The sequence below is a fragment of the Dipodomys spectabilis genome, unplaced genomic scaffold (genome assembly GCF_019054845.1).
Source record: "Dipodomys spectabilis isolate Male_0828 unplaced genomic scaffold, ASM1905484v1 ptg000138l, whole genome shotgun sequence".
Lineage (NCBI taxonomy): Eukaryota > Metazoa > Chordata > Mammalia > Rodentia > Heteromyidae > Dipodomys > Dipodomys spectabilis.
In genome coordinates, this window is record NW_024870815.1 from 7,049,537 (window position 1) to 7,076,583 (window position 27,047).

General features: G+C 43.7%; 1 protein-coding gene across 1 annotated transcript in view; it reads left to right on the plus strand.

Annotated features, from left to right (window-relative positions):
* Egflam (EGF like, fibronectin type III and laminin G domains) overlaps positions 1–27,047 on the plus strand; it is a 170,652-nt gene that overhangs the window by 128,996 nt on the left and 14,609 nt on the right. The window contains exons 13-18 of the mRNA XM_042690631.1: positions 1,434–1,559; positions 2,685–2,928; positions 7,508–7,619; positions 13,013–13,129; positions 16,352–16,532; positions 24,409–24,487. Of these exons, the coding sequence (XP_042546565.1) occupies positions 1,434–1,559; positions 2,685–2,928; positions 7,508–7,619; positions 13,013–13,129; positions 16,352–16,532; positions 24,409–24,487 (859 nt within the window). The remainder of the gene's footprint in view (positions 1–1,433; positions 1,560–2,684; positions 2,929–7,507; positions 7,620–13,012; positions 13,130–16,351; positions 16,533–24,408; positions 24,488–27,047) is intronic.

Here is a 27,047-nt window from a genome sequence, read left to right on the forward strand (position 1 = left end):
AAATACTTTGTGAAGCATAACTCTGCCAACACTGGCTTGGGAACTCAGGTGCCTCTCACCTGTCTGTCAAGGTTGGATTCTCTGCCTGGCTTTTCAGACCCCATCAACACTCCCCCCTCTCTAAAAACTGGCTAACAATGCAGAAGACATGTATAGTCATTTCTTCTGCATGTATCTAAAACAACCCCAGGAGACCCTGTTCTTCCTGTAGGACCAGCAGAAATGGTGGGGCATGAGGCTCTGTGAGGGTCTGGCTCTCATATCAAAGCTCTGTGTCTTTGGTGGCTGTGTGTGTGTGTGCTAGGGACATGTTTTCTTTCAGCTGTGGCTGAAGAGAGACGACAGTCACTCATACCTGCACTTCTGATAGTGGCCAGCTGGGAAGCATAGAGACTAGCCTGCCCCAGCCAGCATAGCGCAGCATCCACAGTTCTTAAATTACATTCTTTAGCAGCCCCTGAAGCCAATTTCCTGCCTAGTACGAGGCAAAGTTCCTCTTCCTCGGTCCTACAAAAAGTGTTTTAAAGTTGCCTACTAGTTTTGGGTGAGATTGTGGTCTGACTGTCTCACTCATTTCTTACACATAAAGATAAAGGTGAAAGAAGTTGAAAGCCTAGGACAAGTCCATTTGTTTGCACTTCATTTGGCTTTTTGTTGTTGTTGTTATTGCTGTTGTTTGTGGTTCTGGGGTTTTAACTTAGGACCTTAATCTTGCTAGTCAGGTACTCTATCACTTAAGCCATGTTCCCAGGCCTCAGCTGATGATCTTGAAAATGGCAAAGTGTGACCTTGGGGGGGAATTCTGTGACACATGTTGCACAGAACGAACCCGTGTGACCTGACTCTCACAGTGATTGCTCACTGTGAGGTCCTTTCCTCACACTCATGAGACTAACTGCAGCAAGAAAAACAAGGATTCTAGAATCCTCATGCTGAGGTACCGTGGAGCCCACCCCATCTCCCTGCCCCAGACAGGAATCCACAGGACAAAAAGTTAATGAGCTTAGGTAGATGCTTAATTCCTTCAGTGATTATCTTGCTTGTCTAAGCTTTGAACCAAGGCAGCCATACTTAAGCTAGTTGGGGGTCACACACATTAAGATGCTCTTAACATATCCCTTCATGCAAGAACAATGGAGAGATGGATTGAAGCAGAAACAGTTCAGTCATTCCCGTTGGTGGCTATACACTTACCCAATGGCTTATCATTTAATTTATTATGGCAAATATATTTTTATAAGTCTCTGTGGCTCTGCATAAATAACAAGCTAAAATCACATTTAAAGTGTGGATTGCCCTTATCCTGAAGCTGGCTGGAACTGCACAGAAGGACAGATCAGCGGGAATGGGAGCCCAACTGTGTGTCTAGAACTGTGTAGTACCGCCTAGGCCCACCTCCCAAATTGACTCTGTGCTTTCTGCTCTGTGTGCAGGAGAATGCAGCAGTGGAATCTGTGATGAGGCCGCCTGCATCAATGGTGGCACCTGTGCCGCTATCAAAGCCGACTCCTACATTTGTCTCTGTCCTCTGGGGTTCAAAGGTCGACACTGTGAAGCCGGTGAGAAAGAAGCAAGTTGATGGCAGTTCCTAGCTGCATGCTAATCTGCATGGCTGTAACTTGTCAGCAGTGTACTTGTAGCAAAGCCTTGTATGTTTTTACAGGCTCAAGGTTGCTGGGTGGGAGGGATGGAAGTGTCTCTGAGTGCCAAAGTTGTAAACCAACTAGAGACGTTCCTTTTGAGAGGCTGAGTGTGGGTGGCCCTCCAAAACCTTTTAGAAAGCCTGCATTTGTGTGGTTTATTTCAGATCGAAGTCAAAGCTTTTAAGCTCCTGTTCTTCGGGGTATTTGGAAATTTGATAGAAAAAAGATTGAGCAACACAGAAATTAACATGTGATAAGACCAAAAAATGCTTTTGTTTTTCCTTCTCTCTGCTGTCCTGCCAAATTATCCCCCCACTCAACACAGCATATATCTTCCACAAATCTATAGAACACCCACACCCACACAGACACATAGCACACAGACACACGAATGGTAATTGGGCATTTTAAAGAGTGTGGAAAACTATGCACGTTGTTTTAAACATGCTTTAATTTTTCATAAAAAAAAAAAAGAAAAGTAAAATAAAATAACTGGGCCAAGTCTCACCAAAAATAGTCAAGATCCAATGCTTGCTTCATGTTTGGACCTAAAATGCTCCCCTGGGAAAATTTCTTTTAATGCTATAAGCTCAAATCTCATGTCCTCAGAAAGAGTGTGTGATTCAGAGTAAGCCATGCCATCCTGTGTTTCAATAGGCAAAGTAGCAGAGGAAAAGCTGATTCTTTCTTGCTCATATCCCAAATCACTGCAGTTCAGAGAGTGGTGGCAAACCTGATCTAGGCAGAGCTATTCAGGGGCACCGTGTCTACCCTCTAGGGACTTAGATCCTCCACTGAACCTGGCCTGCAGCCAGCATGGGAGTGAAAAGAATATAAGGGAGATGGACCAGACGTGGAGTGCTAGATAACACTGTCATCCTCTTCCCATGGCTAGAACTCAGTCATGTAACTCATCTAGCTATAGAACATCTGGGAAGTCTTGGATAGGCATGTGCCACAAAGGAGGGAATCCAGCCCTGGGCGCATGACTCACCAATTTTGGATCCACATAGATTTCTAACATCTTGCTTGTGTCTCCAGCCTTCACCTTGACCATGCCTCACTTCAGAGAGTCTCTGCGATCCTATGCTGCCACACCCTGGCCCCTGGAGCCCCAGCATTACCTTTCCTTCACGGAGTTTGAGATCACGTTTCGGCCAGACTCGGGGGATGGTGTCCTCTTGTACAGCTATGACACGAGCAGTAAGGACTTCCTGTCCATCAACTTGGTGGGGGGCCACGTGGAGTTCCGCTTTGACTGTGGCTCTGGGACTGGTGTTCTCAGGTAAGGGAGGAGACCTTTTGCAACTCTCTCCATCCAAAAGCCAGATGGAAAAAACCAGTGGTGGTGGCTTGACCCTCCTCCTTTCTTCCCTAGAGGAGTCTCTTTGGAAGATTTTCCTGTTTCCTAAAGATGACAGGCTTCTCCAAACAACTTCCTAGTATTTAGCAGTTCTCTGGCTTGTTTCCCATGAGGGTAGATGGTCTCCATTTCTACCTCAGGATATGTAATACCACAGTGAGACATTCAATAAGCTGTGACCAGTCAGCACCTGATACAGAACGTCATATGATGGACACTCATCAAATAGATGTCAGCTAGTCAGAAAACATTAATACATATTTAGCATGTAGAAACGTACTTGCTAGCTTCACTTTAGATTTTAGCTATGTTCTTAAGGGTTTTTTTTTAAAATAGTAATTAGTTATTTGAAAAATCTCTTCCTTACTCTTCTCCCTATAAAAGAACCTCATACAAATCATGGGTAATGCACTCATACCCCTGACCAGTGAGCTTAAGAAGGGTATGTGATGAGGGATTTTTCACAGCTTGGTAATCTGTAAATTCTTCCAGCATATTTACTGCTATGTGCAGAATATTTGAATAGTGAATAGTGGAAACTTTCTTCCCATTATTTAGCTTGTACTATTACATTACTTCACAAATCGACTGTTCCCATATAGTGGGTCAGCATTTGTTTTTTGAATCCCCCTGGAGCCTGTGGTTGATGTTTTCTTATTTGTGACTATCTTCCTGTCATTTCTTTCATACAGTTTTTTTTTCCTTTTTTTGTTGATCATGGGCCTTGAACTCAGAGCCTGGGTGCTGTTCATGAGCTGTTTTGCTCAAGATTAGTGCTCTACCACTTTAAGCCACAGTGCCGCTTCTGGTTGTTGAGTGGTTTATTGGAGATAAGAGTCTCTTAGACTTTCTTGCCCAGGCTATTGAACCATAATCCTCAGATCTCAGAGTAGCTAGGATTACAGGCATGATTACAGTTGGTTTAGCTATTTCATATAGTTTTAACCTTCAAATTCAAGGGCACTGATCTAATAGAGACATTCTTCTTATTCCTATATTTATCTGGTTCTCTTTTGAAACTCACTAGGATGTTTTGCTTAATGGCACACTGCAACAAGCAACCAGTTAGTCTGCCATTTTAAAGGGAATTGCAGGCTGTATTCAATCACTGCTTGTATTGCTAGTCCATCAGTTTTAGAAATGTTGCGTGTGATGGTACTGCCATGTTTCGCCCTTAACTGCCCATGATTTTTCATGGCTGATGGGAAATGTGCTCTGCATTAAGTCAACAGTTGTTTGCTTTTGTCCTTGAGGCTGAATTCTTAAACATCAGTGACACTTCCTACCTTGGGAAGTGGACATTTCTGTACCTCTAAGTTATGTAAAAACATCCTATATCTCAAGACAACTTTGCTGGGTATTTAATTGATTAAATTTACATATGATTATGCAAACGAGCCAGAGCAATTCACTTAACACTATATGTCAAGTGTTGAAGGGAACACACCTTGACTATCGCCTTGGGCTTTGACTTCCTTCTGGATGAGGAAGAATTCAAAAGAACTCTGGGAGGACAGAGCCCCCGCAGCCTTCTCCTGCATGTGTTGGCCCCTCCATATTGCTTCTCTGTAGTGGCAACTCCAGCAGTGGGGTGACAGGGGTGCAGAGACCCTTCAAAGTCCATTTCTTATTTCTTTTTCATAATGAGACTATATAGTCTCATCATGCTTTCCTGGGGCCTGGATACTGTCTCTAAGCTTCTTTTGCACAAGGCTAATGCCCTACAACTTGAGCCACAGCTCCACTTCCAGCTTTTTCTGGGTAGTTCATTGGAGATAAGAGTCTCACAGACTTTCCTACTCAGGCTGGCTTTGAATTGTGATCTTCAGATCTCAGTCTCCTGAGTAACTAGGATTACAGGCATGAGCCACCAGACCCTGGCTGAACAAGCCTTTTTTTTGATGAGTAATATCTTTAATTTTTTTTCAGTGTAAGCTGTTGTTTTCCTACCTGTCAGGAAAAGTGCTCAGAAAAAGACTTAGTGAAAATGAGGCAAGAGTTGCCAGAGAACCAGCTACATCTTCCTTGTCTCCTCCTGTTCACGGAGAGACTTGATAACAGAGATAGATCGCTATTGAGGTTTTAGATGCTTCTTTGGAAAATGGACTTAGAAAGAAGTTGTTTATTTTGAAATCATTTCAAAGACTTAATAAAGGAAATTCAGTGAAAGCTTGAAATTACAGGAAGTTATGGAATTGGCCAAACCATTTAACTTTAGGGAAAAGATAGAGTGTTCAAAATCATTATGAACTTAATTCAAAAATCCAGACAATTGGAATGGGCTGTTGATGGCTGTGATCGATATGACTGTGTAGAGGAAAGTGGTGTATTGACGGCCAGTGACCTCGGTAGGACAGGAACATGACAACCACGATGGTAGTTATTATGGAAACAGATCTCTTAAAAATGGGCGGCTTGTTTCTTTATTGCATATTGATTTAGCCAAGGTGATTAAACTCTAATTGCTAAGGACAAATCACAAAAGCATTTGCCTGAGCAAAAGAATCAAATGAGGGGGTGGTGACCCTTCGATAATTGTGCCTATTGGTATTCCTCCTGGCTTTCTAAAGATGATCCAAGACCAAAAAAAATAATAGGAAGGTTCAGTGGGAGCCAGGAACCAGACATTGTTGGAACTATAAATGCAATAATTATGTTCTTGCTGTATACCTCACTATAAAAAAACAATGCCAAAAACTTTTTATAAATCTCATGTAAGTTTTCAAGGTCTTCTACCTCAACTTGATAACTGAAATTTTTAAAAATAATGTTAATCTTTCTCACAATATCAGAGAAACACCAGAATGCCTGAGACATGGTGATTTATAAACAGCAGAGATTTATTTCTCAGATCTTTTGGCTGTGAAGGTCAAGGTCCAGGGCAGGGTCCTTTTTTGTGTTGTCCTCACAGCAGAAGATAAAAAGGCAAGAGAGCACACAGGCATAGTAGGTTGAAGAAAACAGAAGCTAAATTTAATCTTTAATAGGAACTGATCTCATAATCACAAACTGGCTCTCATGACACTGACATTAATCCATGTCTGAAAGCGTGGTCCTTATGATGGAATCACCTTTTAAAGGCCCTATCTCTTAATACATCTCATAAATATTGGACACATTCAAACTGTAGTGTCTCTTCCAACAATTCTATTATAAAAAATTTCAAAATATAGGAAACTTGAATTATAAAAATTTATATATCTTCCACCTGTAGTCCATAATTAATGTCTTGCTATTTTTTATATCTTTATTGTAAAGGTGATGAACAGAGGGTATAGGGTTATAGTAATAAGTACATTTCTTTTTTTTCCTTTTTTTTTTGGTCGTGGGGCCTGAACTCTGGGCCTGGGTGCTGTCCCTAAGCTCTTCAGCTCAAGGCTAGCGCTCTACCACTTGAGCCACAGCGCCACTTCTGGCTTTTTCTGCTTATGTGGTGCTGAGGAATCAAACCCAGGGCCTCATGCATGCAAGGCAAGCACTCTACCACTGAGGCACGTTCCCAACCCCAAGTACATATCTTTTTAAATACTGTTAACCCTTCCCTCAATTTCTCCCACTTACTCATCCATCCCCCCCCCCCCCACGTTGTATAGTTCATTTCTTGCTATTTTTTCTTTATCATATATCTATCTATCCTTATACTTATCCATCTATCCTCATTTTTATGTATTTTCAGGGATGATGCTAACATCAGACAAGGAATCTGTTCTTGGTACCATAGACCTTTTTTTCTTTTCTTCAAAGTAAATACAGGATTGCTATCATGTTTTACCTTCATGTCATCCTTCATATAGACAAAAAGACTCATGATGCCTACATTCTAGTCATTTTGTAAAGAATAAATGAAATGGTAAATGCAATGCTCATTTCACACAATTCAACAAATGGTACTACTGCTGCTGCTATTAAGCAGGAATTGTTTTTCTTTTGCTAAATGATGTATATAATGTCATCAAAGCTGGATTGGTAAAAATTATTGCAACATCCTAACTCCTGATCTTTTTCCATCTATAGTAGTTAAGATTCTCCAGAGAACCAGAACCAATAAGCTATACATAGATATGTAGAAAGGGATTTGTCTTGTAGGATTGTCTTACATGATTATAGAACTGAAAAGTCCCACAGGCTACCATCCACAAGCTGGAGGCCCAGAAATGTTCATGGTGTAGTCCTGCTCAAGTCAATGACAGTAAGTCCTTATCTGAGCACAAAGGACCAAGAAGCAAGAGGCTAAGATCTAATCCATACATGAAGTCTCAAGAACCAGGACTGCTAATGTTTAATGGCAGGAGAAGCACATTAACCCCTTGCCCAACTTCTTGTTCAACTGATGTCCATCCATATTAGTGAAAGTCATTTTTTTTTTACTGCCAATTCAGTGCTAATATGTTCCAGACATACCCTCACAGACACCCCCAAATAATGTCTTATCAGCTAAGTAGAGGGTTCTTCTCCCATTCAAGTGGACATAGAAAATTAATGCCACATCTTTCCTTGACAGGAGTGAAAATCCCCTCAGCCTAGACCAATGGCATGAACTGCGGGTATCTCGAACAGCAAAGAATGGTATCTTACAAGTGGATAAGCAAAAAGCAGTAGAAGGAATGGCAGAGGTAAGACCATGCTTTTTCTCTTAATGGTTTGCCATTATTGTAAACCAGCCCCTCAGGGTTTTTTTTTTGTTTCGTTTTGTTTTGGATTTTTGCTCTTATTGTTAGAACAACAGCATAATATAGTATTGAAATTCCACGCAGCTACCCTGCAAATATAAATAGGATTTATAGTAATAATTCTGACCTCATAGAGTTGTTATAAGTGTTAAGTGAGTTAATAATAAGAACAGCACTTAGAAGATTGTCTTCTGCCCTCTACCTTCAAGTTCCAGCCTTGTTCTTATCAGCAGGATAATGTCATGGGCAAGAAAAACAAACCCTGAGTTAGGGCCAGCAGTGCAGTACGACATGTCTGATAACAAATGGCAAAACCAGACTCCTAGGTTTCAAAATTCAGCACTATGTAGCTTTACCTGTTATTATTATTATTTCCTAATTATGTAATATTATGGATTTAAGAGCACAGAATTCTACTGTTTGTAACTTTGCTCCATGATTTGATTCCCAAGGTCATGTCCAAAGAAAAACAATGTTGCTCGCCAGAGGAGATAAGGGAGATTTGTATTAAAATAGAACCTAGCAAGATTCTGCATTTATACAAAAAGTATAATCTCTTACAAATGGGAAAGAATGCTGAGTACTGATGGCTCATATCAGTAATCCAAGCTTCTTAGGAGGCTGAGATCTGAGTTCAAAGTCAGCCTGGGTATGAAGCCTATGAGACACTATTAACTATCCTAAAAAGGCTGCAAGTGGAGTTGTAGGTCAAGGTGGTAGAGTGCTAGCCTTGAGCAAAAAAGCTCAGGGATAGAACTCAGGTCCTGAGTTCAAGCCCCAGGAAGTGTACACAAATAAAAACATAAAAAAGGAGACAAGACTCTTGCATTTGCTAATATCTTGTTCTAGATCTTGATTCTGTGAAAAATAATATTTAAGAGAGCAATGGCAAATTTAGTTATATTGTTTGTTAAGCAAAAGATTTCTAGGGGGGGAAAGGTAAGGAAAAGAGTTTAATTGGGGGAAAAGATACTGAGCTGAGTAGAGAGTGAAGGAAATATATGTGTAGAAGCCAGCTGTGGAGGCAGTGATGATGGGAGGGCCTGTCAGAACCAGTCCTCCCTGAGAATTAGAAGAACACCCAAAGTTGGTTCTGCTTCAAGAAGTAAGCATCTGCGCATCTAGAAAATTCCCCATTTATGTTTGTGGAGGTAAAGAAGAGGGGGAGGAGGAAGAGGGAAAGAGAGAGAGACAGAGAGACAGAGAGAGGCAGAGTATGGGAGGGGTAGGGAAGGATGGACTGAGAAGGAAAGGAGGGGAGGGAGAGAGAAAACAGAAAAACAGATAAAATGGACTTTAATGGGAGAACTGTCTTACTGTCCAACACGATCTAAAGCAGTCTAACATTATAGCCCTGGCTGTTGGTATCATCATATAAATTGAAATACATATAAGATTCATAACTCTTGAGGCTTTAGAACCATCTGTAGCACAAGAAAGCTCAGAGTGGTAATATTTGTAAATAATAGGGTTAGTCTTTGGTTACAAATTGGGTGTAGTTCAGTATTTGGTGTTTGACATTAGGATCTGAGAGAGAACACAATGTTAAACCACACTTCAGACTTCATATTACCACCCTCAGTGCTCACTGACAAGGTCAAAGTAGCTCCCTCTCTCGTGTTTTTCTGAACACGAAGTAGGAAGTGGGAAGTTGAGTTGAGCTCGCTCTCAACTAGGCAGGGGAAGGGTAACGCTCGACATGGGTCAAGTCCCCACCATAGGGATTCTGTCTTCAGATGTCCATACCAAGTTCAAGTGTGGCTGACAGGGCAATGGCCTTAGAAGAGCCTAGAGACAGCAGAGTGTGGAGGAAACCTTGAGGGATTCACGCAAGACTCAGGCCTGTGTGGAGCTAAAGCTGACTAAAGAGGCAGCACTAAGAAAACTACGAGCACAGGCTGGAGTGGAGTATACAGGAGTGGAAGAAAAGCCATATTTCTGAAGACTTCAGAAAGCCCCAGAGTGGCTTGCTGGCATTTTCAGAGTAGGCAAGAAACCTAGAACCAGACTCAAAGCGCCTCACTTCGGTGGGTCAGTGCTTCTTGACGCGCTGTCCCTGTGGGTATGGGGGCTGCAATCCTGCCTCTTGCCAGTGGGGGGCGGTGGGGGGCAGAGTGTTGAGCAGCTAAGGAACCAGCTCTCACCGGGTTCACTGGACACACCCAACTCCAAATCCTTTCAAAGCAGTCTGCTGCCAATGCCTCCTAGCCCTGCAGCCTTCCTCCTTTCTCTTACTTGGGCCTCTCAGCTTTGGGGTAAGAGCAAAGAGGAGGGAGAGAGGCCTATGGGTTTGTGGCGAGGGTTCCTGCCTAGATGAATCTGTGTGAGGCCACATGAGTTTCTGAAAGCCTTTTTACTTCTTCAGTGACTTACCAGCTAATATGAGTCCTTGGGGTTCTTAGGGGAAGAGGCCATAGTATAGCTCAGAGATAGAGTGGTTGTCTAGGATGCACAAGGTCCTGAGTTCAATCCCAGCATGGAAACACCAATAACAACAAAAAGAATCCTCAAAGTTGCCCAAAGGTTATGACCAAGGACAATAATCAAATCAACCTATTCCTTTGCTAAATAGCTGACCCTACGAGCACTCCCAAAGATCTATAGATAGATCTACAGATAGATCTCTCTGTCTCCTCTTCTCTATCCCTGACATGACTCTGAATCCACCTTCCTCCTTCTTGTCAGTGAGGACACATGATAGGTTCTTGGTCTCAAGTATAAAGAATTCAGGGGTGACTATACAAAGGACTTTTGTTTGTTTTGTGGGGGGTTATGGGGGGGATGGCCCTGGGGCTTGAACCCTGAGCCTGAGTTCTGTCCCTCAGCTCTTTTGCTCAAGGCTAGAGCTCTACCACTCTGAGCCACAGTGCCACTTCTAGTTTTCTGATATGAATTGGAGATAAGAGTCTCATAGACTTTCCTGCCTGAGTTGGCTTTGAACCATGATCCTCAGATCTCAGCCTCCTGAATAGATGGGATTACAGGCGTGAGCCGCCAGTGCCTGGCTTACAAAGGAGTTTTAACAGAGTAAGATTTATTGAGGCACCCTTTGAAGGAGTTGGTAACTCCCGAGAGAACTTGAGCCTCTGAGTCGTTAGGATTTAATGATGTATATATAATTGTGGCGATTTCTGAGGAAGGGGGAATACCTTTCCAAGTATGGGAAGAGAGTGGGAGCCAAGATAGTGATTCAAAGAGAAGTGGGCATGAGCCACAGCTACAATGAGATGTAGATAAGGCTGGAAAAGTCCCTGCTGGACAACTGTTGGCCACTGCAGCAACAAGCAGTCTTAACTATGGCCAGCTATGGTCGCTTCAGAATAACTGTGGAGCAGAAGATGTGGCACGGTGTACCTGGATACAGTGCTGCACCTCCTCTCTTAGTCTTGGGTAGATTGTCTCCTTTTGTGCCTGTCTCCCTCTGACCAATGATCTTTTTTTGGGGGGGAGGGGTCCGGTCGTGGGGCCTGAACTCTGGGCCTGGGCGCTGTCCCTCAGCTCTTCAGCTCAAGGCTAGCGCTCTACTACTTGAGCCACAGTGCCACTTCCGGCTTTTTTCTTTTTGCTTATGTGGTGTTGAGGAATCGAACCCAGGGCCTCATGTATGCAAGGCAAGCGCTCTACCACTGAGCCACTTTCCCAGCCCTGACCAATGATCTTAAAACACTGATTTCTCTCCTGCTCACTCTTGCTTTAAACTCATTGCCTTTGAGTTAAGTTTAAATTCACAACATTGCCTCCAAAGATCTCCGTGTTTGCCTTCCTGTTTCTTTCCAATCCCTGACTCCTTCAAGTTTCCATAAATCTAACTCCTCTCCATCCACTATGTCTAGGGTACAGGGAGAAATATTCCTAATTTCAGGTGCACACGTAGACAGTCCTCACTTATGCTGCTTGTAATCATCCATGGACTTATCTGTGCAATTCTGCACCTGTGTTGGGGGGCCGAGACTGGTCTTTCCCATTTTCTGTTGTTTGTACAGCCCTTTACACAGTAAATGCCTAATAATGTTTGTTAGATAAATGATAGAAGGCTACCACTATTTATATTTCTTTTGTCATAAATCAGAGAGAACATTACCTGAAGTATTGCATTACCTGTAGTAATATAGGATCATTCCCTATGATCTCAGATTTTGATTTATCTCTGTGCTATCTTTAGATGATTTAGCATTTTGATTATGCTTTATGCTTGAATAAGCTTAGGCATTAACTATTACACACAGCTGGTGAAACTACTAGAAGCAGGAGAAGCCTTTGGGAGACTAACATGGGGCATTTGAGAAAACTGGGAAGATAGAATTTCTCTGTCCTTTGCAATCTATCACAAAGACTACCTTCCCCTGCACCATGCCTTCCCTAGTTTTTGGACTGCTAGAAGCTCTCTCTTTACCATTCCCAAACATAGTAATAACCATACTAGAATGCTGGTTATTCATCCAAATCTAGGCAAAGTGTTTAACTAAATGATACCCCAACTGCCAAGATAAGCTGAGTTATGCTACACAAAGTCACAAACAACATAACAAGGGTTTAGTTCTTTGCTTACACCACAGATTAATCAATGGTTAGCCTCAGCTTGCATTTGTTCCAAACTGAAGGAACAGCAAAAGAGAAAAAAATCACAATGAACCACTTCCTGGTTGTGAAAGCTTCTGCCCAAAAGCAATTCCAGTCTCTTCTGCTCTCCTTTCATTGGATAAGCCAAGTCACATGGGACAAGCTCCATTAGTTGCTTTCTGCAGGGAGGGGTACAAGTCAAGGAGCAGTAAACAACAAAGAACAGTAATACAGTCTATAAACTCTTCATGACATGCCTAGGATGAAGATATTATCATTGTCACTGATAATAAACTTGAGTTGCAAAGAGCAAAGAAATTTACCAACATCCTAGTAAATGGTAGATGCTTGTTTTGGTAATACAAAAGAATGTGGAAGCTAGGAGCTGGTGGCACATTCCTGTAATCCTAGCTACTCAGAAGGCTGAGATTTGAGGATTGCGGTTTGAAACCAGACCAGGCAGGAAAGTCCGTGAGACTCTTATCTCCAGTTATCCACCAGAAAACTAGAAATGGCACTGTGGCTCAAGTGGCAGAGCACTTGCCTTGAGCCGAAGAGCTCAGGGACAGAGCCCAGGCCCAGAGATCAAGCCCCATGACCGACCAAAACAAAAAAAAGAATGTGGAAGTCCAACCAATCTCTAGATAGATTGCTATAATGAGTCATAAGGCTGTCTCTACCATTTGGTTCCCCAACAGGGAGCCAAAGACATAGTTGATAGTCTGAACAGTGATAATGAAATGATACTATGATTTGTGGTTTAAATCTCTCGGCAGGGTGGCTTTACCCAGATTAAGTGCAACACAGATATTTTTATTGGCGGTGTCCCCAACTACGATGATGTGAAGAAGAACTCAGGCATCTTCAAGCCATTTAGTGGCAGCATCCAGAAGGTATAACTTCACTTTTTTTAGTTTACTCTGTCATTTTGACTTTACACAATTGAATTATGATCAGTATGATCTGCTACACTCAAGAAAGAAGTGTTGAGAAAGTTCTAAGATTTTGACAATTTTATTTTTTTAAATACCTTCCCAACCCTACTTTGTTACAACACCTGTTCCTAGATCGGTGCTCATTATACCTTCCATTCATGATACTCTAAGTAAACTCAGTGTTTGTAGCAAATCCAACCCTCAAATTCTAAACATATTCAGAGAGACAACTGACACCAGGAGACTGCAGACACTACTACATCAGCAAAGAGGTAAGTGGCGCCAACTGCATCTCGTAGCTTCTGTTTCTCTTTACATTGCTTTGTAGCTTGCTCAGGCTACATGTCACCTGTCACCCTGCCCTCACACATTTGCTCATTAGTCAGGGAACCAAGGTCTCAATAGCATACATTAAGGACAAAATAACCACTCAGTTAGCACTCCCATTTGTCTCCCATTCCTTGTCTTGAGGCTGTCCATTGCTCTCTGGCTGGGAAGACATGTTCTATTTGCCACAAACATGCAGCTTGCCTCATGGACTTGTAGATGACTAAGACTGGGCAAAGACTCTAAAGAAAAGTAGCTTCATCCTATTTTCCTGCAGTGACTAAGGATGATATCTAGATCATTTTTGGTAGAGACCAAGATGAAGGAGGGACAGCAAAGGTTCTGCTGTGATTTGTACCTTGTGGCGCTGGGAAAGGCCCATGAACTGGATCTTTATCATCTCCTAGCTCAGGAAAAAGGCCCGGCCAATATTTGCTGGCTCTGATGTGGTTTTTTTCCCCTTTGCCATGATATCAGGGACATGGCAGTTCAGGCTGTCTTTTCCCCATGAGGGACATGGGAGAGATACTGGCCATGTTTAGTCAGCTTTGAAATTCTTTGCCCTCACTGTTGGCCTTTTTCAGGCTTTGCCCTGTTGTAAGGTAAATCATCTCAGAAGCCACATTTTAAAATATAGAATATTGGAGTCTTTATTATACAGTTAGCAGGTTGCAGGCCACCAGTTGTTACAAAGGCCTGCAGCACGCAAGTACACATAACACAGCCAGGAAACATGCTAAAGAGGAAAGAAATAAGAACGATACCAACAAGCCAATTCAGCGCCAGTGGAGAGCTGAATTGGGACTCCATGATGACTGGAGACGAGCCAGGAGACAGGACACAGGACGCGATCACAGAGACACACTTAGCATGGAGTCCTAGCAGCTAGGCTGGTCCAGGCCTAAATAGGTCAGGGCTGGGGACAGATCCTTGGGAAATTCCCAGTCCCAGACACTGGACTGACAGATTCAGTAACTTATCAGCAAGTGCTTGTCCCTGCCTCCAGCGATCCTGGCATACTCATTACCTGGGAGGCAGGTGAGGGGGGTAAGGAAGTTTCTTCCCCCAGAATGAAGACCAGACCCTGCAATCCACCATGTGGCCAATATGGTGCTGGCCAGACCTGGCCTCCTTACTTCAGCCCCTTCCCTTCCCACCTTCTAGAAGGGCCACTCTTTCCTCCCAGTAACTCAGTCATTGGCAGTGCCACATCTGCTACTGAATGGTGCCTGTCTTGCTTGTCTTGAGTATGTACTATTCCATCTCATGTCCTTCACTTCCAGCATGGAAAGAGGAGGTTGTAGAGGACTCAAGCTCCTCCCTAGCTTCTCAGATTTAGAACTGAGGAGTTTGGGTTGTCTTTTATTATACAGCTCTCTCAGTGTTCTCCAAGGATAAAGCAAGACCTTAGGAACACCATTCACAGCAGGAAGTGCCCATTCTAATTTCTGATAACTCCCAGGGCAAAAGGAGGTACTCGCTGTGTCTCTGAGCTCTGCAGAGCCAGCATATGCTCATAGTAATTACACATCCTGAGTCAAGAGTCGAAAAGTTAGGCCCATTTCTTTGAGATTCAGGGATACAGTAACTGCTCCCGACAACTCATCAGCTACAAAGAGTTGCTCTTCAGATCCAGGAAATACACAAACAGCAGTGCTAAGAAACTGAAGGAACGAGAGTGGGTCTAAACAGAAAGCCTTAATAATAGAGAACAGTCTTTAGTTTAAAATTGTGTTTTGAGTTGGTAAGTTCCAGAAAAGTCTCACTCTTATTAGATGACTGGTTCTTGATCCCCCGTGATTGTGTCCACATTTGATTGCTTTGGCTTATATTGAATATCTTCGTTAGACTCGAGTGTTCACCGCTTTTGTTTTTTACTTTGATTGTGTTCATATCTGATTTGCTTTCTCCTTTGTTAAGATTTAATTCCATGCACTTTGTTGGTTTGGGCTGTGTAAGCTGTGCATTAGTTGTGTTCAGGGCAGAAGGGCTTTGTGACAGGAGTTCCTCTGCCACCCGATAGCGCTACAATAAAGACCCCAAATGTAGCCTCTTAAGTGGTGGCTTCTCTGTTCTCATGACTGGATCTACCATACAACAAAAGGACTGGAGTTTCACTTGTTGATTTCCAGTGGTGAGGGAAGGGGATGCTGTGAGGAGGGAGTTCAGAGATGGGGAAGGAGACAGCAAGAGTGACAGCCCTGGGACTTATAAGAAATTAGAATTGGCACTTCCTGCTGTGAATGATGTTCCTAAGACAATTGGGTGGCTCTGTTGATGGAGTTTTAGTGGACATTACAAAATACGTTAGCTAAAGCTCAGGAAAATGCCCCAGGAAGCCTCTGGATTCCACAGCCCCCCCCCCCCCCCCCCCCCCAGCACCAGATCCCTTGATCCTGCCCCATGCCTCTTGGTTTTTTCCTTTCCCTAGTCAGCCTCATCGCCATGGCCACGGCTTCCCAAGGGATCCTTGGAAGGTTTTCCCATTACTGACAACTGGGTCCCACCTTCAGAGACTGGCTCTATTTGGTCCGATGGTCAGGGGAGGCTCCTAAGTAATTCCACTAGCTAAGCTGAGTAGCTTAACTGCAGTTCTCAGGATGTCTCCTCTACCGTCCCAAGTAGCCTGTCTTCCAGAATCAGAGGAGCACTCTCCTTGGCAGCTTCTCTTAGGCACAAATGCAATCCCCTCTGCACCTCTTTCCTTATGGACTGTCACAGCAGGAGCATGGCTTCTTTTTTATTAACTTTGCCCACTGTGTGGAGTTTGGGTTGGTATGCTGAGGGGAACTTCGGTTGACTGCAAAGATGTCTCCCGATTCCTGAATTTCTTTGTTATGTGTCTCTCCCAAGATCATCCTGAACGACAGGACCATCCACGTGAGGCATGACTTCACCTCAGGAGTAAACGTGGAGAACGCGGCTCACCCCTGTGTGAGAGCTCCCTGTGCCCATGGGGGCAGCTGCCGGCCCAGAAAGGAGAGCTACGAATGTGACTGCCCTTTGGGCTTTGAGGGCCTACACTGCCAGAAAGGTACACAGGGAGTCTACACAGCTTCTTGGAGGGATGAAAGCCAGGGACAGAATGTTGGGAGGCCAGCATTGTTAAAGGGAAATTTGTGTTATGTGGGTAACGCAGTCCTGTTGGTTATTTTGATGAATGACTTCCACATGTATTAGGTGGTCAATTACATATAAACAAGCCAATTACAATTACTTAGTGAACACTAAACACTGAAATACTCCTGTAAGAGGAGATAAAGAGTTCCCTGCCCTGGCTCCATGCTTCTTAAGAATTTCCCCCTCATTTCTCTACCAAATGGTTAAGTCGTAGCATAGCAGGGGTTTCTAGGACTAATGCATTTGAGACTCTCCTGACAGGGGTACCTATGTTTTGTGTGTTGGTGATAGTTTTGACCCCTTTCTTGCATGCTATATAGAGAAATATTGCCCACCTATGGAAGAAATGAATTATGCATTAATTATTCCAAACTAAAGAATGCATAACCTTCTGCAGCATGCTGCTTTCCACTGTGGGTCGCCACAGTGTTCTCAGTTATAAAATGGGATAATACTAGCAATGGTAGCTACCCGAAGGGCTTGGTGCAGACTGAATGAAGCCGTTGACATAAGGCATTTAAACAGGGAAGTACTCAACCAATATTATCATTCTAGTCATTCTTATTACTGAGGGGAAAAATAAAATGTTAGCTGAGGCTATGAGCTCACCAGTTTGTATCATGCCTTTGTCTGGGAGCCAGCAGAACCACAGCCCACAAATCCTGGTCCTCTTTTTGCAGCTGCTTAAAGAAGCAGAAGCTGTGGGTTGGTCCTGGTGTTTAGAATAGGCGTGCCCACGTGTGACTGGCAGGTCGGGCCGTGTGGACTGTCTTGTCTCAGATGTCAAGATGCCCTTACCTGCTTGGAAAAATAAGGAAGAAAGCAAGCAAGTAGAAAGCTTATCTTGCTTTCCTGTTGTTTTCTCGATTCCAGACTTTCACCAAAATTAGAACCTAGAGGAAAACTATAAATTAGAGCAGTCTGAAAATATAGTAAAGATACCAATTTGCCTATTTGCATATCTCTTTTCCTTTCCTTTTTTTTCTCTCTAAGACAAGGTCCTGCTATATAGCCCAAGCTGATCTTGAACTCATGATCTCCTGCCTCAGCCTACTGAATGATAGGTTATAGGTGTGTACCACCCTGCCCATTTATTATATTAAGTAAATTATGGAATTTGAATGGCAAATAATCAATGCATTATTTTTCAACCAAGAAGACAAATTGCTCTGTTTGCGAGTGATCCAGATTATAATTCTAACAAGCACAAGTGTTGAGCTAGAAGGTGGTAGATTTAGTTCAAGAGAGGTCCATTCAATCAGAAAACTGGATGTGGGTTTGACATGTCGGTCTCTGAATTTCCTGTATCCAGTTTTACTACAAACAGTTCATACTTGCTTCTAACAGTAATGGTCCATATAAGTCAGGGCTTAAATGAATGTCTAGGTAAAAGGAAGGAAGAAAGGATACTTTGTAATCCCTTGCTTGATTCATACTGTAAAACTTCAGCTCAAACAGATACAAAGTGCCCAGCATATGACTCTGGGACTCTGGGTTCAGTTACAGTGAGAATCAAACAAGACAGATCTCTGTGAAGGCCTGAGTTCCTAGCAAGGTCTGCAGAAATGGGCAGTGGCAGGGAGTGTTTGGCCTCTACCGACACAGCAAGATCAAACCCAGGTGAACCATTTGCTGCCCTGCATGCTTCATCAGTATCTACTTAAGCTTTGCAATCAAGACATTGCTTTTGATAAAATGGAAGCTGTTGCAAATCCTAGGAAGGTTCATTTATAAGAACCCTTGCCTATATCCTATAATATCCTCTCCAGTGATACTAACTTAGGAAGGTTAGTAAGGATCTGAGATGGTTTCCCCAGATCTCTGCAGGTACACAGCTCTGGGCAATTAGTATGAACACAGCTATAATTTAGGGTTTCTTGTCCCTTGAAATGATTGGAAAGAAAGAATGAAGAAGAGATGGCAATTGTCTTATTTCTGAGAGATGAAAAGCACTGAAAGTTTGGGCAAATTCATGGGCTGGAAGCTATCTTTAGATATTTCTCATGATTAATAATAGGGAGAGCAGGGCTGGGAAGGTGGCTCAGTGGTAGAGTGCTTGTCTTGCATGCATCAGGCCCTGGGTTCTAATCCTTAGCACCACATAAGCAAAAAGAAAAAAGCCAGAAGTGGCGCTGTGGCTCAGGTGGTAGAGTTGAGCTGAAGAGCTGAGGGACAGCACCCAGGCCCAGAGTTCAGGCCCCACGACCGGACCCTCCCCCCAAAAAAATAGGGAGGGCTTTTTCCCCCCTACCTAATAATTAAATCATGCTTCAAAAGCAAGAATTTGTTTCTAGCATTCTCCACAGTCTTTAAACCTGTTTGTTTATTTGAGCAAAATATTGTAGAATCACCTAGGATGAGACCACCCAATCTTGACCTCAAACTTTCTCTGTGAGGAGCTGCTCATGGAGTCTGGATTCATTAGGACTGGCTGCAGTCAGGGGGGAGTTGACACTTGGTCTCACTTCTTAAGAAGAAGGACCAGAAACAAACAAATCCCAGAGTCGGCCAGCCCTCAGGCCACCACGGTGGTTTAGAAACTCTCCTTTGTTCCTGGGAGGCCAAAAAAAGTTGGAGCCATGCCTGAACTCAGACAGAGGTGACATCAATTCCCACTCAGCCTCTGGTCTAAAGCATCAGCAGCTTCACAGAATCATCGCTCCCAGGCCCAACCCAAACCTGTCAAGAGACTGAGGTTCTTCTAACTCTCAGCCAGGACTCTGGGCACCAACAAAAACCATGAGGTTTCACTTTGGTGGTCTCCTCACCTCTCAGGTGGGGACTCTCACTTTCAAGCATCTTATTTCATCAAACCTCAGAACCCCATGCATGCACTAATCCCAAAAGCAAGGTCCCTGTGCATCTCACAAGGATGTCAGCAAGGCCTCCTCAATTCAGAACACTGTTTCCACCCCTAGAGGTTGCTTGCTGGCTTGGTCTACTCTCATCTCTCTATTTATTTTTATCTTGGGTTCTCTCCCTCAAAGCTCTTGTATCTATATAAGTTGTTAATTCCCTAAAACTAAATTGTACAAAGCTGGGCATATAAAAAAGCTATGTTCTGAGGAATGATAACCTCCCAATTCATACAAACACATATATTCACTTGCAGAAATGGGAGCTGAATCCTGTGGTCAATAAAATCTCAATTATCTGTGCAAACCAACGAGCTGTCTTTTTGGTTGGATTTATCAGAGACCTTGCTATATTGTAAGAGGAGAGTGTAGATTATAGTGCCGCCTTCCCCCTGGCCCCGCCCCGCCCCACTGCGAGTTCTACTGGACTGTTGTGGACAGATCACTAAGGAAAGAATTCTGTTCCTCTTTCCTTCTGAGCACAGAAACACTCAGGCCGCTAGGTGGAGGTGTTTCTCTGCAGCAGCCCAGCTGCTTAGCACACTCCCAGCTCAACAGCCCGAGGCAAAGCCTAGCATTAAGATACCATTCTCTCTAAGGATGTACTCTCCTAAAAGTTCAGATTTTGCCTGATCAATGCTGATCATAGAACACGAGGTGGCACTGAGGGCATTTTTATGTTATATTGAGTAGATATACATCATGTTGCTAAGGCTGAGCTAGACGATTTTAAAGTCATTTGTTTAGATTCCAATGAAGTAAATTTAATAAATATAGGCACTACTTTGAAAATACTCTGAACATTAAAACACACGTTAATAAAACATGAAGCTATGCATAGCATAGGGAATTTATTTTCTTAGGATGTTGTGTCATTTAACAATGGAAAAATTGGATGTACTTACCCAAGATGCTAGTCTGTAGTTAGGTGAAAATGTGCTGTTTCCTTTGTGGATTCAGAATCAACTTAATACAGGTTGAGTGCCCGTTATCCAGAATGCTTAGGACCAAAAGTAGTTTGAATTTCAGATTTTTAAAAAGTTTTAGAAGATCCATATATATGTAAAGAGGCATCTCAGATATGAAAGTCACCTGGGTTTCATATGAAGTCAATTCTATACAGTTTTTTGTTTTATGTACCTGCTTTTGGATTGTCCCACGAGGCATAGAATTGTCCACATATGGTGTCATGTCAGCACCCAAAAGGTTCAGATTTTGAAGCATTTGGCTTGGAGAATTTTAGATTTGAAGGGTTCAACCTGTACAATAGAGAATTGTGTACCAAGTCAGCTGTGTAAGAAGGGGCCGTGCTGCCCTGTCTGAAGCTTCCCAGCAAGAACAAGTGTGTGCTAGGTACACAGCAAACAGGGTGCTGTGCAGTACTCTCCTGGCTCCTGGAAAAGCTAGACTTGGATAATTTATTAGCCTTTTCCTCATGTCCAGAGTATATGGAGGTCCAACTGTACTTGAAATCTTAAGGCCGTTGATTGCGAAATTGGTTTTCCCTGGGATATGGAACTTGTGGCTTAGCGTCTATTACTCATTGAAGATGGTTTGGGTGCCACCCAATGGCACATGGTTTAATAATTGAGAGAGAACGGTAAAACTTTTGATACATCAGTAAGGTCATTGCCACAGGGAAAAACATGCAGAAAAAAATAGGCATAGTATTTAGACAAACAATAAATTGCCAGGAAAGGCTAAGTGGCCCTATCTGGCTCTAATGTTTCTGGATGGAATCACTGTTTATCCACACAGGCTAAATTAAGAGCATGTCCACCATATTCAGTAGCATCATTTTTGGATACCCTTTGCCTTTGCTAACTCACAAAATAGCCCAGTCTAGTCTCTAGAATTTTATCAAGGGCAAAGACCTGGGGATTAGGGGATTTGAGAAAATAAATACTAGGCTGGTGTATCAACACTCTGCCACATGGTCAAGAAAATTCCTACCCCATTACAAGGTGAGTAACTCAGTAAGAAGTTGTTTCTCTGGGCTTAGGAAAAAATGTGGGCTGTAGTCTGAAAGTGGGGGAGCAAGAGCATCAGAAGTATTAACATACTATAAACATCTTGTTGGTCCACTACCACTTACCCCCAAGTAACCTACCATGGGGGAGGGGAAGTAGTGAATTGGTACTAGGAGAGACTTCTAGAAGTTTCTTTTGTAGATCTTGTTTGCAATTCCTTCCGAATTCTTGCAGAGCTTTGTGAGGGAACAAGGCTTGTGTCCAAATGGCTTGTGCCCAGGGCACTTGGTTGTCTAATGGCTGTGAACACTGACTTTCCCTTTCTCTTTCATGCTGGCACTGGGCAGAATGTGGGAACTACTGCCTCAATAGTAAGTATAGTAAGTCCTGTAGGAGATGGGAATGTTTGGGCCCCTGCTAGGCTGGCCAGGGTAGCTCTGCCCAGGCTGTGGGCACAATGCAGTCAATCACACAGAGGGGACCAGGGGTAGGCAGTGTGGGACATTGGACAAGCAGACCAGGGTGATAGGACTCTCCCCTTTGAGCACATGATCCCTGGGAACAAGCAGGATTGCTGTCCTGCTGGACCTCAGCGGGCCCTGCTCCAGGGAATCTAGCAGTCAGCTGCATGCAGCTCCCAAGAAGGAAGCATGCTAAGGCTCTGTGCACAGAGCTGATGTGTGATGTATTCCAGGGAATGTATGCTGGGGATGTATGTGTGAGTATTTCAGGGAATACAGGGCAGCCATGGCTGTTGGCCCACAGACCCACGGACATGGCCAAGAGCAGCAGGTTCAAGCCCTGGTTGTACTTCTCACCTGGGGAGCAGGGAGAGCCAAACCCAATAGAGTCTGCTATTACATTTAGCCTTGGGACACTCCCCCTCCTCCCTTCTATTAAGAGTTTACTGAATTGAAGAGTCAGACACACCAGCAAGTGCTCCCCTCTACCTCCTCTAGTTTTGCTCCTCCCTCTTGTTTCCTTCCTCTAGTCTCCTTTCTATTTCCTTCTCTCCAGCCTGTGCCTTTTCTCCTTCTCCTTCTCATTTCCTTCCTCCCCTTCTCTTGCCCCCTGGTTGCCCATCAACCTACCTGACTCCTTCCTTTTATGTCTTTTTCTCCATTGCCTTGATACTTTCTTCTCTCCTTTTCTTGCTGCAGCTTTCTCTTCATTTTCACTTGTGTCTTTCATTTTTCTACTCAGTTTCTTTTTCTGTCTTCTGGCCATCTTGCTTCTCCTTCTGTCTCCTTCCCACCCCTCCTGGCACCATCCTGTTAGCCTGCTGGGAGAGGGGCCAGTGCGGACACAGTGTCTTTCTTCTCCACCTCTCACAGGTCCTCTTGGTTATCAGCCCCTGCCCAAGGCTATGCTGTCTCGTTAAGCAATAAAGCAATTTCTTGGATAATTTACTCAGAAATCACCTTTTAAATTTTTGTTTTTCCTTTTATTGTTCACATGTTCTTTCATCTTTATTTCCTCTCTTCTTCCCTCCCTTCTTCATGAAAAGCTTTGGAGAACATGGCAGAGTAACCTTCTTTTTTTTTTGGTGGGGGGTCTGGTCGTGGGGCCTGAACTCTGGGCCCGGGCACTATCCCTCAGCTCTTCAGCTCAAGGCTAGCGCTCTACCACTTGAGCCACAGCACCACCTCCGGCTCTTTTCTTTCTGCTTATGTGATGCTGAGGAATCGAACCCAGGGCCTCAGGCATGCAAGGCAAGCGCTCTACCACTGAGCCACCTTCCCAGCCTCGGCAGAGTAACCTTCTAACATAGAAACTTGTACTTGAAAGCCCAATATCATAGGGCTATTCTTCTCCACTTCCCTCCTTAAAAAAAGTTGAAGAGCTGGAGGTATGGCTCAAGTGAAGGCTCTTGATCTTAAACCCTAGGACTGCTAAAAAAAAAAAAAAAAAGTAACAAAAGTTAAGTTTTAAATTCTGCCCTTGTTCACAGTATCAGCTCATGATACATTTCTTTCCTAGGGTGGAGTTTTTAAAATAATATCTCTTCTGCTTCAAGCAATGTATGTCCTCTTGAAGCTGTAGTTGCTTCATAAACTGCTTTATTCTCTCACTTTGCACAATGAGAATATCCTTAGTATATTCTTTCACTATTTTTTCAAAGTTATCTCTCTACTAGAAAACCCCTCATCACAGCCATGCCTGATAGCGAATGCACTGCTTACTTTGCTCATTTGCTGTGTGTAGGAGAGTGATTTCTCAGGAAGACAAGGGGATGAGAATTTGGGAGGAAGGACATGTTTATAAAATACTGGAAAGTAAAGAGGGGGAATAGGAGCCAGAATTACGAAGAGCTGGTCTGCTCCATGCTCTATTGCTCCTCAGCCCATGATCTTGGACCAATCCTGATGCTTCTCTTCTGTAAAATGAAAATACCTGGGTCTTCCTTTCCCCCCACCTTCTCTGTTATTTGCCTGAGATAGTAGAGAAATCTCACACTGAAAGGTGATTTATAAGTGTGAGCCAGCCTCCACACTTTCCAGTCACTTAAGATCATAGTTAAAGGGGTTTAGCAGATTATTCTTAAATAAAGAAATCCTACTGGGACTTGTTTAGAGATTATTTTCTCTGCCTTCCTTGGCGAAGATCTGGGGTTATCCCCAGCTGCTCCCCACATGGCCCAAGTTCTCCTCTTTGGTTTCCAAGAATCACTGGGAACAGTTCAAGTTTTGGCACATTGCAAGGTCTTCTCAGTAGTGCAGAGGTCAGTGACAGTGACTGCCAGCCCCCAGCGAGGGGAAGTGTGAGAAGCCAACACGCAGAACATCAAACCAGGCTGCCTTGAACCTGGCCAAGTTTGTGTACAGCCAAGAGGAAGGGGCTGACAAGTTGTTAAATGTCGTATTTCCAAGGGCCAGCCTTTCTTGATGTGTTCCTGCCACGCGCGTGCCTACAGAGGTCAAGAGGGCCACGTGCCATATAACCTTTACTTTCTGTTCTGTCCCAGCCATCACTGAAGCCATCGAGATCCCGCAGTTCATTGGTCGCAGTTACCTGACGTATGACAATGCAGATATCCTCAAGAGGTAATGAGTGTGAACAGTACCCATCCTGATCTCCCTTGGGTCTGCATTTCTCAGTACCTTGCCAGGAACTTCCCCAATCATTCAAGGTCAGAGCTGAAGGGGTTGAGCTTATCTTTCCTGCCACAGGATAGTTTTTGAAGAAGGCCATTGTCTCAGGGGGGAAAACACATAAAATAAACATAAAAACTGGAACAAAGCAATCCTGCTCCAAGTGATTCAAATCCTTTCTGGTAGAGGAGTCCTATGACCCATCTTTGGGATTTTTTTTTTCAGCACTCAGCTTGCAAAGCATAGAGAACCTGCATGGGGCCAGGGTTCTAATATGGTTCCCTGAGCAGGTCAGTTAACTTGGCGCTGTTCTATGGCTGCAATCTACAGCTCTGCCTGGGACCAGATGCAGAAGGCCTAGCTGCAGTGCAACCAAATGACTAGATCCAAGCCTGGCCTACCATCCTGGGAGGCCAGTGCATCAACACAAATCAAATGTGCCCTTTAGGCTCTGGTCAGGTCAGTGAAAGCTGCTTGCCTCTCTTCCTGCGGACTCAAGGCCATAACATGAGGGGATATTCAACTCATAGCAGTCACACCTTTTATTCTTCACTGTTGGGCTGGGGTAGTCCTAGCTCTTGGTTTGGAGCAGTCTGCGTGTGAGGCAGGAGGTTAAGTCTGGCCTTCAGGGAACTCTCCCATCCGGTATAACTTGTTCTTAACACCACCTCTCTTTTTGCCCTCCTCTGGTTATTTCTTTCTACAGTACATTATTCCCTTTTCATCTCCCAGCACAATCCTTCTAGAACTTCCCATCTTCTTCACATTGACTGAATCAGAACAAACTAGGACAAATCTTTGAGCTAAACACACCTAGCTCTTAGGGCAGAGATGGGAGGTAGTGGTGGTATTGGATGTCACTAGTAATTCTGAACACACAGAGACATTGCTGCATTCCCCTACTCCCAGTTCATGTCTGTGCTGTCTTGGCACAGAAATTTAAGTAAAATGCGTTACCCTCCACCAGAGACCCTCCTCTTTCTTCAATCCCTTCCCTCTAAAGATGGCTGGCCATTCAGTCCCCAGGCAGTAGTGACAATGTGAATGGGGCCTAAGTCTTTAGCCTCTAGTGCTGTTTGGGAGACAGAGTTGGGGAGAGCATGAGATGGGCCTCACACCAGAGCTGGAGTGTGCGCATGCTCTCATATGTGCACATATATGAACCTGCATGTGAAGCTGCAACCTGACCCAATAAATAGATCTAAGGAAGATCTCAAGTTCAGAGTCTGTTTCAGTTAGATGCCTTCAATGTCCAGTAACAGAAAGCTCAGCTAAAATGTCTTAAGTATTATTTCATATGACAGGTAGTTCGCAGTTAGACTAGATCCTGAGCTTTTTCACTCAGAGAATCAACTATATCAACAAAGACTCATGTCGCATCCATATGTCTGCTTGTAACCCTCCACAAATTTCAGTTAGCCATAGGATGCTTATTAGATAGTTATAAGTAGAAAAACATCAAGAGAGAGAAAGAGAGAGAGAAGAAGAAGGAAGGGATGAAGGGAGGGAGGGAGGGAGGGAGGGAGGGAGGGAGGGAGGGAGGGAGGAAGGAAGGAAAAAAGGAAAAGAAAAGAAAAGAAGGTTTGGGTACTTATTGAAGAGAAATAATCTTTCCCCAAATCCTCCTTGTAAATTCCTTTTATTTTATTGGACAATAGTGAGTCACACACCCACTCTTCAAGCAGTCACTACCAAGAGAAATTAAAATCTCTTGATTGTCTTATGCCACTCATATAGTCAAGGCAAGTGAGGGAAGGAAGATCCCTGGAATAAAAGGTGGAGAAGTTGGAGAAGCACACTAGCAGGTTCCTAGGGAAAGGGCCAGGGTTGGAGTGCCCTGCACCTGGCTCCAGCCCCTCTTCCCTCACCTCTGTAACCTGCAGAGAAGGCAAGCTGTGCTCTAGCCTGGCCTCGTGAGGCCAGACAAAATTCTGTCCACTGTGCACTACTGAAAGCACTCTAGGTCCAAATATGTGGGAAATACAAAGGGATGACTCAAGGGATGGGGGAAAACAAACTAATTATTCTAGAACTGTCATATTAGTAGCAGAGTTATTAGTAGCTATCTCACCTTTGATTCTAGGACCTCAAATCTAGCACTCTCCCTAATATCAGATGAAATACTGATCACTGCAGTCAGAAGGAATTTCTGAGATAGTTTGTTCCCAAGAACTGAGAGGAGCACAGAAGCATATGAACCTAATCCGTCATGCTTCACCACATGGAACTCCATACCCTGACTGAACTTACCAGCAGTCCCCAGCTTCTGAACACCTGCTCTGTCCCGTCATTCTGTCCACACCTGTCCCATGGGCAATCCTCTAGCCTCCAGTACAGAGCAGCTTCTGAGTCCCTAGCTGGGACTAGGAAGTCCCACTGGGGAATGGGGAACTGTTTTCAAAGCAGCCTTGAGTAATCGTATAGGAAAAGGAGAAGCCAGCAGTGTGGAACAGTGGCATTAAGTACAGTCTTGCTCATGTATGACTACAAATGCTCTCTTGTAGAGGTCACT